This window comes from Cynoglossus semilaevis, chromosome 19 (genome assembly GCF_000523025.1).
Source record: "Cynoglossus semilaevis isolate Cse_v1.0 chromosome 19, Cse_v1.0, whole genome shotgun sequence".
Taxonomy (NCBI): Eukaryota; Metazoa; Chordata; class Actinopteri; order Pleuronectiformes; family Cynoglossidae; genus Cynoglossus; species Cynoglossus semilaevis.
The window spans coordinates 9,561,580-9,577,932 of NC_024325.1; the positions used below are offsets into that span (position 1 = coordinate 9,561,580).

General features: G+C 39.0%; 1 protein-coding gene across 1 annotated transcript in view; it reads left to right on the top strand.

The window, feature by feature from the left end:
* med13a (mediator complex subunit 13a) overlaps window positions 1-16,353 on the top strand; it is a 51,322-nt gene that overhangs the window by 12,357 nt on the left and 22,612 nt on the right. Inside the window, exons 3-4 of the mRNA XM_008332832.3 lie at window positions 4,618-4,786; window positions 15,769-15,914. Coding sequence (XP_008331054.1) covers window positions 4,618-4,786; window positions 15,769-15,914 — 315 coding nt within the window. The remainder of the gene's footprint in view (window positions 1-4,617; window positions 4,787-15,768; window positions 15,915-16,353) is intronic.

Below are 16,353 nucleotides of genomic sequence, written 5' to 3' on the forward strand. Positions count from 1 at the left end.
TAAAGAGAGTTTTGTAACTTGAATACTTTTATACTTGTATTTGGTGTTCCAGTTATGAGTGACAAGGTCTATCTGAAGTTTGTCATTCATTATCCAGTTTTGCCCACAAAACATTTTCTCTGTGGTCTTAAGAGCTTGCACATTCATCTTCATCAGGTGGTGGGAGAGATCTATTGAGATGATAATGATGGGCAAAAGTGTGGGGGAAGGGAGAAGGGGTCACTTAAAATCTCCCCCTGTTCCACGACTAAGGATGGCCAGTGACTAAAGGGAGAATAGTTAATCTAACAACCGTTGTTGGGAACCTCAAATATCTTTGTTTTGTGGGTTTGGGGGAATTTTTAAACATTTTCACAAGGAGAGTTGTGTTCAAAGAACTGGAATCTAAAGGAGAAAGTGTGCCCAAAGGAAGAAAAATGTGTCAGAAATACTTTGTCTAGTAATGGCATTTTAAGTAACTGATAGAGAACATTCCACACCGTCTTTGGCAGGGAATATTTTAGTAACTTTCCAAAGTTTATTTGCTTCTTGGAATGGTCACTCATGGAGAAGAAATTTTAATGTCAACAAGGCCTTTCATCTGATCGAATAAAGGATATCTATTGGCTGTTTGTGTCCAGAAACTTTGGCTTTGCTGCAATGTAAAAAAATCCATTAATCATTTTAATGCGTTGGTTGTGCTGCAAAGTAGATTTGATTAATTTCCTGGCATTTGAACCAAGACCATTAAGTGCAATTCTTTTGTTGTATTTTTACTAAACGTAAATGAAATCTATCCAAAAATATGTACTTTAAAAGAAAAAAATATTATAAAAACAATGAAAAATGCTTACAGGTTAAGACTGTATTTTTAAGCCTGCTTTTGCTTCAAATTCAGAGATAATAATAAAGTAGTTCCTCTGAGTTGTAACCGGAGGAATGAAATGCCAGTCACAGTGCTTTATTCTCACAATGATCCAAGTTTCTTACCTAAAAGTGCTCCCATCAAGGATACAGCAAAGAGTCGCCCCTCAGTCTTTAAGCCTCTAAATGTTACTGTGTTGGACAGCCTTTCAAAATAAAAAACAGAAAACGGGGTAGAAACATATTGTAAATGCAATTTAAATGCATTGATTGTAAAATTTTGCGACATCTTGGGGTTTGGTCTTGTGATTACAAAGACTGATTAGATGTACTATGTCATCCTTTCTTGTCTTCAAAGATGTAGACAGTTTTACATTTTGATCAAACAACAGGGGCTCTTTACCCCTAATTTGATTTAAATAAAATGCCTTTTTGAGATAAAGGCACAAATGATACCTTTATCTGAGTGTACTCTATCAGCAAAATATTTTTTTTATTTTTGGAATTCCGTCTTACACAGTTCGCCTCCAACTGGCTCATACAGAAGGAAATCGTGCAGTGGTGCAGTTCACTATGGTTTTCTCAGCTGAATCTCGGTCAGGCGTGTGTTCTTAGTGTAATATTATCTCTGTCCACCAACGTTTTGTTTTTTTGCACTTCCAATTCAGTTAAAGTTAATTTTGGAATGCACCTAGGGTTTACACGATTGGATTTGTGCATTAAAGATAATTACTGACAGAGTGTCTTTAAACACCCATGCCTGATGCAGAAATATGAAGAGATAAGCTGGGACAATAACCTGAGTGGAAACAGCTGACGATGTCAATGCTTTGTAGTTTGGGATCAATTTTCCAGGGCTAATCTCCTGCCTGTGAAGCACCCTCCGTCTTCCTCTTTAACATGCGCTCTATCTTCACCGCTCACACAGTGCGAAAAAAGAAAAAAGCTTAGCCGTGCGTGCAGCTCTGAAACTTAGGTGCCATCTTCCTCGCTCCTCACTCTTCCTCTCATTTTTTCTCTTCCTAAATGTTCATTAATTAGTAATAGAACCGACAGAGCACTGCAGGTTCTCCCTCTCCCTCCTTTCAGATAAGAGGGAAAGTGGAAGAGAGGAGAGAACCTTCTGGATCTGCTTGGAGAATCCCCTTGAGTGCAGTCGATCACAAAGCATTAATCCTGCTGTTTAATGACCGACTGCTGCTCTAATTGCCTACACAGGGAGGGTTGGTGTGGTGGGTGGTGGGTGCCTTTTTTTTAACGAGTACATTTGTGGTGTTTCCATGTACATGTGCATATTCAAAGATTGGTGATTCTAGCTGTTTAACATCCAGGTACTGGAGAATGGGGGGCAGTGGGCTTAGTGTGCATTAACATCAAAAGTGTTTCCTTGTGAGAGCTATATGGGAGTAGTTAATGGAACTGCTGTGCATCCACTAAAGAGCTCTTATAAAGGTCAGCTCTTCTGGGCTGGCTACACATGGGGCAGATGCACGAGGGTGTCTTAACCAACAGCTTAGCACATAAATCTTTGTCTAAATGAAGGCGCTGATTCTTTTGTCCCATAGCCATCTTGCGTACATATACTGTGTACCCAGTGGTACATGAATTCTTGTTATTTATTGGCTTCGCATAATAAACGTGAACATCTGGTGAAGTGAAAGGGCACAGACAGTTTAACATTAAGAGTATGCATTTATATTCAGTGTGAAATTGTTCCAGAAAAATAAACGAATCTTTCGGTCGACCTGAAAGACAAACTGGTATGCGTGGTGTTAGAACATTTTTAGTTTGAGATTCTGAATTCTGTTAAAGAGATGTTAAGTTGTGATTTCACAACTGACTAATATAAATAAAAAGGTCAGGATCAAGTGTCCAGTAATTGATTTAGTCTGTTATTGTATGGTGGTTTTCTGCCACTTGACAATTGTTAGTTCCAGATAAGAACAGCTGTGGCCTGGGCTTGAACTATACACAGATGAGGTTGTCAGGAGGAGTTGATGTTGTTATAGAACATCTAGAGGAAAAAGCTGAGGATAAATAAGTGATGACTTGCTACGGGACAGGTGCGACTGTGGCAAAGGGAAGCAGACGAAAGTGCAGTTCTTGTGTGTTATGAGTGTGAGAGTGTGGAGGGGAAAATGAACTGCTACTCACTCACTCACTCACAGAAAGGCTGAAACAGGATTCTAGGTTACATCTATGAATGGCAGTGATTTGACTTCTCTTCTCAAGTCTTTCCTAAGATTCTAACTTTTTTTTCCACTGATCATGTTGTTCAGAACACAAGCTTCACTTAATACAAATTCGTCAGTGCCCACCTGTGGTGCATTTTGTGTTTACGAGTTGCCAGTTTGTTTGCCAAGCCTTTGTACTCATTGGAAAAACATAATTGAGCAGACAGACACTTGTGTAAACACCTTTAATTATTTCATTCTGCAGTTTCAGTTTTATAAGAAATTGCTGACTTTCTTCCCAGCTGTGTTTTTTTCATCCTCTTCATCCTCTTTATCTTATACTTCAATATCGGCATCCAGCTGATATATTGACCAACCACCAATTCCCTGACAATCAGCCAAAGTTGTATTTCCTGGGTTGGTTTTAAAGGCTTACCAACCTCGGAGTGATTTATGTTAAAGCTGTGGTCTTTTAGCTGGAATTGATGTGGCTGGAGTATTCCTTTTACCTTTTATTTTTTTAGCCACGCATGAAACAAATATGCCCTTAACTTAAATTTGAAAAGAACATAAAAGCAATAAACTATACCTGGGGAAAAACCCTGGAACCCCCCAAATTGGCACCAAGCCGTTGGTTTCTGTGTCGTCCAAAAGGGGAAATCCATGCCAACATATGATCTATATTTAAAATATTGTAACCTATTTTCACATTCTAAAAGCAAGCCAGCGTTTCATTTCATTAAATAGGGTTTGATTTATTTGCCTATGGGTGGGATTATGCTTAGCTGGCACATGTTGACACAAACAGTAGACTACACCCACTATTTATTTTGTCCATTCCCAGGCAGAGACTGCAGAGTAAAGATGTTTGCTGTAGACTCTAAAGTAAAATACCCTAGGAAGTGTTTGATATGGCCAGTGGCTGTTAATAAGATTACACCAGCATTCAATACAGAGCAGAATGCGATTTTTTTCTCTCTCGGTGTAACAGATTCATTCTGAACAGCCTGATATTGCTTGGTATGCTACTTGTTTTGATGTGGTGTGTGATATAATTTACTAGGAACTATCTGCTGATTTCCAGGGGAGTCCCTTGCACTTGGAGAAATGATGTGTGTCAAATATCACCGGTATTAGAGTTGCTGGCTGTTAGATAAGCCTTGCTCTTTTGAACAACTCACTCCATCAAGAAAGAAATAATTTATCAAGATTTTTTTTTTTTAGTTGCAGTGTGTTTCAACTTTTCCTCTCAATTTTTGTGTTGACTTTTTGATTATTTTGACTTTTTTCTCCGTTGATGTGTTTAGTGATAGTGTTATAAGAGTGTAACAGATATTGTGAACATCTTTTATCTGATCCTTTACGATATAGGATAAATAATGTTGCTGGACGATCAAAAAGTTAACATTGATAAGACGATGTAATGTCACTGTAAATTGGATCCAACATCCCATCTTTTAAACCAAACAGATGTGTTCTGATTACTCCACTTTTTGATGAAGTGTAAAGACGCTTTGCTCCAGCTCATGCACAACTCTGCAATTTTTTTCAAATGTCATATAAAAACTCCCTCATCTCATATACATTTGTCTGTTTCCAGTGGAGGACGATGGCCTGTGGGAGAATGGGCTTTCCTACGAGTGTCGCACACTGTTGTTCAAAGCAATCCACAATTTACTGGAGCGATGCCTAATGAATCGCAGCTTTGTTCGCATTGGCAAGTGGTTCGTCAAACCCTACGAGAAGGACGAGAAACCCATCAACAAAAGGTACGACGGCCCCACCTGTCATTGCTAAATCATGTCTAAGTTGCCTCTCATTTGTAGCAGTGGCCCGTACTCGCCACTGCACAATGGCAGTGTTCTGGTGTCATCGGTGTTGCTTTTGTTGACATGCTGTTTTGTTTTGCTGATGTCTGTGACCACGGTCTGATGCTGCTCCTACAGACACAGGGATATAGTTTTTATATGTTGTTCAGTGTGTAACACTTTAACACACTCAGGGTCATGTGTATTTCCACTTGGCACAACTGCACGTTCGTAAGGTTTGCTTTAACTGAGTCGTTTTTGTTGTAACAGCAAAATCCCCTTTTTTACCGTATATTTAGAGTAGTTTATGAGAATGTCCAATGCAATAGTTTTTAATTGCATTTGTTCTTGTTTCATGTCAGTCTGTATTTTAGTCTACACTAATAAACTGACCGCAACAGTCAACGGCATTTTTTTCAAATCAGATTTTGGGAGCGGGGTATGCGCTAAAAGGAAAACCCAGTGCAGCTTGTGTACGTTTTTAAACAGAAATGGGCCAGAGCATGTAGCCCAGAATAGCTGTGTAGAGGTGTTTACCTGCAAAATGTTGCTGATAGATAAACCGCCTCTGTTGTTTGATTTCATACCCTACAGTTATTTTGCAGGAAAACTGAGAACCACAATTTTGGCTTGTGTTGCACAGAGACTAACAAAAGACACAAAGGGCTGTAGAAGGATCTAGCTTTGTGTATACACATGATTTCCGATACATCGAATATCTGCAATTGTTTGCATCTAGATCTTGTGGATTGCCACAGGCATCCCCACCATGTTCTGATAGGAGAGTTATATATAATAGAGTACTGAGAAATGAAAAAAAAAACGTCAGAGAGAGGTGAAGTGAAAGAGGTGTAGGTGTTTTCTCGCTCTCGAAGTGCATTTATGTACGACTAAGACATCCACGTCCTCCATCTCCTGATCTGCTTAGCTGGATTTCTTAGTGTCTGCCTTTTATTGATAAGAAATGTGTGTAGAGGGAATTACATGCTGTGGATGTTTGACAGTTCGAATTGAACTAAATGTCAGTTCTGTTGAGTTACACTTGTGATTTGAGGTGTGACAGATTTAATGTCATGGGTATGTCTAACAACTGTGGATCACTTTCATATGAGACGACAGTCAGAAAAATGTTATCATTCAGGTTACAGCCACCAAGGTGGTGTGTGATTTTATCAGTGACTTTGTGATTTGGTGGTCTATTATAAAGTTGTCGTTGCTAGTTGCTTTTACAGTCAAAATGTGACAGCTGCGGCCCAAACAGTGACATAATCACGTGGGCTGAGTGTCTGTATAACTTTCTTTTTGTGTTGTGCAGATTAAAATGGCTAGAAAGAGAGACGGCGCATATGTTTACATATGCAATATACTGTATATAATTTTTCCACCAACAGCTTCTCTCAAATTACATTGTCGTTAACCTAAGACAATGCGTAGACAAATAGATTAAATATTGTAGAAAAAGTTATTTTTAAGGTTATGTATGTTGTCTTAATTTGCTTTATTGCCTCTTTGCCCAGTATGTTTACCACAGATGGCCCCTCCGAAGGCGGAAAAACAATGTATTTTCCTTTGGTATGCAGTCCACAGGCCACCTGCTGTCTGTGTGCCTTTTCCTCTCTCTTACATTTCTCCCTGTGTGTCTCCCTCTTTCTCTCTCTCCCTCCTGCCCCCACCCTCTCTGCTGCTGTCACAGAACAGACTGGGCAGGTTATAAATAGTGGTGCAACCACCCTGAATCTTAGTTGTCGTCAAGGATGTTTTCGTCTCTCTTTTGCTGTGTTCACCGTGCCCCTTTACAAGAGACATTTTTTCCCCCAAACAAAACATCTCAAAACTATTATCGGAACAATGTTTGACTTTTTCAGTTTCTACTGCTGTCAGACCAGCCAACTTACCTGTAATTTGTTTGGTTTTCACTGACATAGTTACTTGTAATTTATTAAAGTGCTGTAGCATAAACGTAAGCAGTGTCCCAGCGGGGGGTGGACGGGACAGAATGCCTCCCCAGAGAGAATTCATTCCTGTGGGTGGAATAATGATGGTTTTTATGGTTGTACTGGCAACTTACCATCGTGCAATGCTATGCCACAGGGAGAGGTGTGAAAAAGATCCAGGGAATTCCCGCTCTCATTGTCTAGTGAAGTCTGTAGCTAATGGTGCATTGTTTTGTTGCCTTTTTGGGTTTTTTCCCTTCTCTTCTTTAAATACTGGGTTTGATAAGACTTGACTGCTCATCTGAAAACTCAGATAGGTTAGTAGTTGAGACAGAAAATTCATATTGAATTAATTTTCAAATTGATTATTTATTATATTTTAGAAATTGTATTGAATGTTAAACTGACAAAAAATAAATAAAACAAAGTGAAAAAATAACATATAGTATACGTGTGGTCTGGGCTGACTAAAAGAGATTATAGATGGTGAAAAACAGTTTATTATAATGACTTTTATTTTTTATGGTGTAAAGACCCAGTTGCGGGCCAAAATGAGAACAAGACAATTAATTGGAAACACAGAGCAGTTTGTTTACATGGTGTGGCTCAAGAGATGAGCGTAGACTCGAGAAAGTATCTCCCGAAAATGTAAAATAAACACCTACATTCTCTGCTTCAATAGTATTAAATAGTATTGCAGTCCTCAGTGCAAAAAACAAGTTTTGTCCAAGACTCAGCTAAGCTAACTGCTGAATTTGCTCTCCTGCTTTTAGATTTTCATCTTAGTGCTGCATACTCGAAATTGCATTACTCCCACCTACTGCTACGCTATTTGTTGCTATTCAGGAGAGTCCCAATAATTGGCAGGAGAAAGCGAAACAAGGAAAAACAGGATGTATTCTCTGTGTCAAACATAGTACTTTATTTACCATGGAATTCACCAGGGAATTAAATCTCGAATTTCTACAGTTATTGTTTTAGGAAATTCTTACTTCTGGTTTTGTAGATCTGCGTTAAATAATTCTATTCTCTCAGTCTTACAAAAAGTTCCAGTAAATCCTTAAGTGGAAGATTAGAATAAAAAAGTTGCAGAACAGCTGGAAAATATTGTATATTAAGTCATACATTTTTCAGATTTGTTGTGAAAATATGCTTTTGTTGATGTAATATCTGTATCATGTTAGTATATATATTTTTCCTTTCCCTTCACTAAAGGCAGACTATTGTTTTGAAAATGACCATCTTTAATGTCATTGGAACCTCTATCAGATCGCTGTCTTAAGGGATTGTATCCTGAAGGTTTTTTCTTTCATTCCTTAGTACGGATAGGTTCAGAGAAAATATTTTAATTTTAATAATTACTGCACTATTAATTCCATGTTGTTTAAATTAAAATTTCTAAAGTTATTTATGTTTTTTTGCAAAGGGCTAAGAAGCTGCACAGATGCAGAGGGGAACAGTGGATATTCTCTCTAATCAACTGATAAATAACTGTGTAGAATCTCCATTCTCCAGTTCCTAGAGGCTGTTGCTAGCTCACAGTGTTTAAAAACCTCAGACCTCAGTCTGTGTTGAAATGCTTACATCATCTCCCTCCTCCCTCCTGTCTCATTTTAGCACCATGTCTGTGGTAAGCAGTAGGCAGCAAACAGTCTCTTAAATAATGATAAGGTGTTTCGGTGCCTCCCGTTGCTCACAACACCTCCACTCCATAACAAACAGTCACAAATGCTGTGTTTTTTAATTTGAAGATCTTGCTTTATGAATCTTTAAACAATGCAAACGTTTGAAGCAGAAAATTGCACTTGAGTATTTGAAAAATCCTTTAATGTAATTTCTCAAACTAACAAGGGTTCCTTGATTGATGAAAAGGTTGAGTTTTCAAGGCGATTCACAAATGACTCCATTTGTGTTGAATCAGTTAAAAGGAGTCGTCTTTGGGGAGCTGGTGGCTGCACGTTGCACTGCCTGACTGTCTGTGGGAACCTTCTACTGTTAGGTAGGTAGAATGCTTCAGGAAGCAGGGACGGAGAGACAAAGACATAGTGTGAGAGAGAAAACACAAGGCAGGGCGGGAGGTAGCAAGGGGTCTAGCAAGGCAGCGCTCTTCTTGGTTGTCATGGCAGCAAGGAAATGCACCCTGGGATTGTGTGTTTCCAAGGTGAAGAAGGATGCTTGTACTCAATTGGTCAGTTAACTAGATGGGCCACCTCTAATTGGCCTCGTTGACGAAATTTAGAGCAACTTTTTGATGTTTCAGTTTTTGCAGGACAAAGAGGAAATCATTTCTTTCATCTGCTCCTAGTGTTTGACGTTGATATATCAGGGTCAACAATGACCTTCAGTTGTTTTGTTTTTTTAAAGAGGGAATAAAAACAGTTCTTCTGTATACAGAATATATATATTTTTTATTTATTTATTTACAAGCACACATGACACCGATGCCTAAAAAGCAACTTTTTTGACGCTTTTTTTTCCTGCATGACTGTACATTGTCCAGCAGAGCACATTCTTTCTCCTTTGTTTCAGCCTGACATCAGAAGGTTAATGTGTGAGCCCTGGTGCTCTGTGGCAGGCAGGAGCAGAGTGCAGCTCTCTGTTAAGTAGGACAGTGCAGGATAAAGGGCCACTGCTTCTAGTCAGGGGCTAAAGCGCTAAATTTATCCCCTCAGTGCACTCAGCGCAACTCAAAAGACAAGTACATCCACACATTTGTCATCAATTGTCACGTAACCCAATCCACCCAGGGCAGTGAGAGAGGTGGCGCACTGTATTTCCAGTCATGAAGTAAGACATTTAGAATTTTGGCCCAGACTGAGCTGCAAATGTGGCATGTAGTGTGTGTGTATAGAACAGAAGGAACACAACATCCAATACCACATTCTTCAAACATGATCCCCACTCCCCAGTAATTCATCACTCCCCATAGCAACAAAAAGTCTAGAGTCTTGGCTGTAAACCAGCTCCAGGGATACTAAAGCTGAATATGAAATTTAAAGGTAACCAGGACAGCAGGATATTATCCGCCACTAACAGATTATCAGTCATTAACGTGTTCATTTCTATCAACCTTTAGTCAAGGGCCTCTTCTATAGAGAATGTCTTTGAGATCCCTGTCAACTAAAGCAGGACATGAATTTTAATTTATTGTAAAACGTGAAGGTTTTTTTATTTTATTTGTCCTGATGTCTTTTTATGCTGTCAGTCTACAGCTGTTTATTAAAACGGGTTTGTCCTCCGTCCTCTAAGCTTTCAAAGTTAATTAGTGTTTTTTAATTTAGACTGAGCAACATGTAATTGTAGTTGGAGCTGTATTAAAACACAACACAGTAATAACACATGGCATAACTCATGTGCATGTTTGAGAGTCCAACATTCTGGAATTCTTAATTTGCTTCATGTGACGTTTCAAATTCGTGTTCCGAACGTCATCACATTTGATTGCATTAATTATGTTGAAACCGCGAGGTCGTTCAAAAGTCTCCCATTCGTACCCAACACTGGTCAGGTATAGGTCTGTGCCATGTGCTCCGGACAAACTGTACCTGACAGGGTGGGAATCATTCAGCTGAATTAAGGAAGCAGAACAAAGTATGTAAAATAACTAGCTTCAAAAACTTCATTGTACAATAACTGTAACATTACTTTCAACAATCTTTTTTTTAAATGAAAAAAATAAGTAGTTTTTACCTGAAAAACTACTTAAAGCTATGGCTTTGTGTGGTAATTGGCTGTGCAATTACCACACAAAGCCATAGCTTTAATCAGTTAGCTGAACAATTGACCATTGCTTTTGGTAAATTACACTGTATTATAATAATTAACTCAAAAATGTATCAAATCCAAAACGTCTTGCTGTGTACAAAATTAAAACACTTGAAAATCAGTTCTTTTCACAAACTAATGAATTCTCATTCTCTAAATTGCCTTCAAAATAAAAGCATACCAGGAAGGAACAATAAAACTAACATTAGACATCTGAGGGAATTGTGTACAATACTACAAATATATTTTTCCTGTGCTCTGGTGACGATAGACAGAGGGAGCTGTGAGCAGACTTAACATCAGGCTTATGTCAGTATTATCTTTAGTCTAGCTGTGTACTGTAGGTGTGTAACAAAGGATCAGATTTCTCTTCAGTTTATGGCTGTGCTTCATCATGTTTTTTCTTCACCTTAAGTTTAGTTTGACAATCAGTAAATAAGGACCATCACTGTTTTTATCAACAGAGAAGAACATATGCTGCTTGCAATAAAATTTCCATAAAACATTTAATTTGCATTTTTTTGTAATGGTTCAAAAATGTCAGGCAGCCACTGTTAAAAGGAGTAAGAGTGGAACCCACGTGGAAATTGATGCAGGTGTTTCTGTTTGATTCTCTGTCTTTGTGCTGGTGTTGCTTTGGCAGTAGATAGTGCCGTTCTTTCCCAGTGGCCTGGTATGTAGACCAGAGGGAAAATGATCTCACGCTGCTGCCCCTCATGTTGTCTCCACTCCGTTTTTTTCTCTGTTAATGTCATTTTTACTCTTGAAAGAAACAGGTTTTTGATTATTCACATAGTCCTGGGTTTTTTATTGATTGTGACATTTTCATTGACAACCTTTATTGTTTAACAAATTGTATCCATCCCCTAAAAATGTAGATCCTTTTTTAGAAAACAAAAAAACAATGACTTGCCATGGTTTTTTTCTTTTTTCTTTCCATGAATCTGTGTGTTATTCTCCCTGACATCACTGCCCACAGACAGGTCAGCAACATCATCATTGGCACATGTTGGCCCGTTGTTGTTGTAAGCCAGAATTCCAGAAACGGTGTTTATTAATGATGTCTGAGAAACTGCCAGTACGTCCTGTTACAGTGACAGCACTTGACCAGTCAAAACATGTTTACATGTTCCACATTGTAATAACAAGCTGCTACAAATGGAAGATATCCATGTTACACCAACAGGCAACAGCTGCACACACAAAGATGGACTGTAGAATACCTCTTCCTAATGTAACTCTCCTATTCACTCACTCTTGCCAGCTCACCTTATCTTCAGATGTGTATTTATATATGTATGTATATATGTATGTATAAATGTATATTATATTTTTTATTTATATAAATATATTTAAACACACATATTATATATGTATTATTATATAAATGTATTTAATGTGTATTTATATATATATATATATATATATATATATATACACACACACACATACAACTGCATGCAGGTCTACATAGACCTTACGAAAGCAGACGTATCAGTCTTGCTTGGCTCCCTCTTTACCGCCCTCTCCAAAGCAGTGGCACAGGTTACCACTGGTGTTTGGCACCTCATTTCCATGGCGTGCTCGCTGAAGGCAAATGTGCTCAACTGTTCTTTGTACTTGGCCCTGTTCCAAATCCTCACTGGATTATCTTATTGTCCTGGTGCTGAGTCAAAGGCCACTCTCCATTTGTATCTGACAGGTGAAGCAGGGAGCGCCTCAGCGGACGATCAGAGTGCGGTGTAATCTAGTGCAGGGTGAGAGAAAAAGCAGGCCGATCAGATCAAAATATGACACCGTCGTCTGTCAGTCAGATGAAGTGCAGACCACAATGGGTGGCTAAGACGGCCCTTTTCTGGCCTCTCCCCCCTCTCTAAACATGACAGAAAGCTGGAGAAGTAAGAGCTCACAATTCTAATACATAGAGTGCTTTCCTTTCGCTCATATTTACAAGAAATCCAAGAAAATACCAGATACACTTGAATGTTTATAATGTTTTGAAACCATTTGATGCCTCTGGTAATAAAAATATCAGTTGATGTAGACATCGCCTGAACAAGCTCCCGTGGAGTGCACCAGTTGTCAGTTATCGTTAGTATTTGTGGTGTCTCTTAAAAAGGGTTTCTCATTTCAAATAGATGGTCGCATGTGCTTTTGAAAAATTACCTGAACCTAGGAATTAAAACCAAAATTTCTTCCTTCATGGACAGGTCTAACTATTATTAAATGGACAAAAATGTATAACTTACAAAGCTTATAAAAGTCCCTTCCCTACAATACACCTTTTTTTAATTAACTTGTAATAGAGAGAACATCTTTGACCTGTGACCTGTTTCCAGTTAGTCCATACACTCTCGGGGCTACGATGTTTTCATGTTTCTTTCATGCCCACACGCTGTAGTGTATGTGTGTGTGGATGTGTCTGTAGCACAACAGGGCTTTGTATGTTTTAGAAGGAGTGTATTCAGTTTGGTGTTACACACCAACCAACACACAGGCACACACAGATCTGAGACAGGAAACAAAAACACCCCACACGCACATCGTTTGCGCTGCTTTGTCGCAGCGTAAGCCTGACTAAATCTCGTTGCTTTTGAGCGTGTCAGTGAGAGACACACACCACTGAGGGACACGACATGTGCTTATGTTTACATTCATGTTCCTGTTGTTGCTCTGTCAAGTACCAGAGTGCCCTTTGAGTTCACTATTATGTTCTGCATTGGATGAATACAAGTTACAGTATGTTAAAGTTAGTGTTACAGTTGGAAGTGTTTTAATTAGGACAATTAGATTCAGACACATTCCACATTTCCTTCTTGATATCATTGAATTGAGGTGATCATCCATTAGTTACGCCACTCCTTGCTATTCTAGCCTATCAAGTTACTGATCCCTCCAGCCTTTGAAGTGCGGCATTTCCTGTGAAGATGAGAAGGACCTACGCCTGCATTTAATTTGACTCCTTTTTTTTTTTTTTAACTGCACTTGTTTGTCCTGACACACCCTACAGGTAGCGTGGTGTCAAATGTTAGCATGCTGCATTTTGATATTAATTGTGGGGTCTGGGTTTTTTATTTCCAAATTCCATTCCCCTTTGTGACTACGTCTTAATTTGCTACACTAACGACAGCATAATAGTTGTACACTGATTCAGTACTGCTTGTATTAACAAGCTCCCCATACAGTAAAATAAAAGTGTGAAGTTTCTGTGAAATGCAATTTTGACAAAAGGTGACAAGAAGAGAGTGTTTCGTGAGTCCAGCAGTGCCAGAGTTGCAGTGTGTGGCCTAATTCCTGAGTTGTCCATTCATAGTCTGGCCTGGCTGCTTACCAGTTCTTTCTTCTTCTGTGTGCCTTCATCTACTGTGTCTCCTCGGGTGCTCATATAGTAACCAGTCAGATTTCTGTGAATGATTACACTGAAATATACCAGTTTATTTTACTATGCTCGTTTGTCCTCGGTCTGTTTAAGTCACTTATTCACATACTAAAAACTCAAGTAGCTGTACCTGTTTAGTGTTTAAGAAAATTCACTACTACTACTACTACTACTACTACTACTACTACAGGTGTGCTTAGTGCTGTGTCCTTACAGAAAGACAATTAAAGTTTCCTTGGTTATATAGCTGTAATTTCTGCATGACGTTTGCACCATCTTCCGTGTGTGCTTAGGTTTACTCCTGGTTCTCCAGTTTCCTCACATAGTCCAGAAACATGCAGTTGGGGTTGACTGTTCATACTGACAGGATTCTGAATTATATATTCAGAAGTAGTTAATGATAAACCTATGCATAATTTGAAATAGATAATCACTGAAGAACCAAATTGTGAAGCACTCTCCATGGATGTGGTATACAGATACAGAATTTGACCGCTGCATTTAACATACCAGAAAACCTTAGTGTAAACTATTTCCTGTCGACCTTTATTTTTAGACAACCACACGCACGTCAAGATCTGGTTTGAACTGACGTGGCGGGCTGCATGCCTTGTTTTGACAAAGTTGCTGTTGTACGACAGTTACATTTGACACGTACATTACAAAATTCTTTGGGAAGAAAGCCTCCTGTACTACAACTAAGTAATCTCCCTTTAAATGTAAAAGTAAAATAATGTAAAGTTGTACTGTGTTGTTCCCTGTCTATGCACAGCTGCATTCATTTGCATACAGCCTGACACCAGGCCTGCACCACTTAGATTTCACTCAGTGATGCTTTTAGCTTCAATAAAATGGGTGTAAACGATCCTGCTTCCTTTTTACTCCCTTTCTCTCTCTCTCTCTCTCTCTCTCTCCCCTTTTCCCTCTCTCTCTCTCTCTCTCTCCTTTTCCAGTTTTCCTGTCTCTTTTTATCCACCACTTCCAAACATCTTGCACAGTCATTGTATCCTGGGAGAGATGGGGCGAGAAGACTTTTATTTGCTTCAGTCAATCCTCTGAGGATGCACTCCTCTTTGATCCACTTCAAAAATCTCTTCTTTATTCCATCACTTGTGCTCCCAGTCTCAGTGGTCTGACCCATTTGTGCAGCATTTGTGGATATGTCTGTGAATACTGTATGTCCATTGGAAAAGAGAGGGAAAAAAGTCAACAGCTCTAGCTCTGAAATTTTCCTCATTTTCGTTAATTGCTTCTTCACAGAGTCTCTGTAGTTGTGTACATCTGTGGTCAGAGAGCTCATGTTGTGAGCTGCGTGGTTATGTCTGCATGTAAAAGCTAAAGAGGAAAGGTGAAATTTCAGCGACATGTACCAGGAGATGCTCAGCAGTGTGATATCAAAGAAGAGCAGAGTCAGCTCAACATGCTTTAATAAACCGCCAGTTCCAAATCTAACATGAATGCATTTTCTTACCCCAGTGGGCATTTGGTAGCCCAAAAGCTAATTGCACTAAATATTCAATATTCAAAATTAAAAATGATTTTGCTTTGTTATGCTATCACAGATCATTAAGCAGAACTTTTTAAACTGATGGATCTGGCTGAGAAGCAAGAGGTTTAATATAATTTACCTTTAACTTCTAGGTGACCAAAGATGCACATATTATTGTATTTTTCATTGGCCTTTTAAGAAAAACATATTTTAAGCCACTGCTACATTTGATTTGCTCCAGCTGCTCCAAATCCCCTCCCCCACGGGGGCATTACTCAATTTGCCTTGTTTATTGCGAGCTGCTAATCCATGGTGCATATAATGTATGAGATTTCACACGACTTATCTACTTCTCCCTCGTTTTTCTCCTACACAGTGAACACCTCTCCTGCGCCTTCACCTTTTTCTTGCATGGTGACAGCAACGTCTGCACCAGTGTGGAGATCAACCAGCACCAGCCCGTCTACCACCTGACAGAGGAGCACTTGACTCTGGCACAGCAAGCATCAAACCCCTTCCAAGGTAGGATTCAGAAACACGTCTGTCCTCCTAGTGAAGACGTCTCTGCTGCTCACAGAGGCGCTGTTACAGCAGACAGCCACTGAAATAAGCGTGTAAGACAACAACCTACAAAAACACTTGCCCTGCCTCTCATGTTTCTTCAAATTTCTCCGTAGTTGTATTGATGACTGATCATATTGACTCTCTTACCACTTTAATGTGATTAAGTAAAGCACCAAAAAGTTATACTTTTTACAGTGTAGATGAAGAATATATGGCTTTTAGAAATGTGTATCATTAATAGCTTTCTCTAATATTAAAATACCACTCTCAAGTGTTAGCGCACTTGTGTATTTTTTTGAAATAAATGTGTTCGTCAGCTTTCCGTTTTATAGGATAATGCTTTTACCATCCCTGTGTTAGACTGTTTTCCATCAGTCTGGCTCTGGGCCAGTAGATT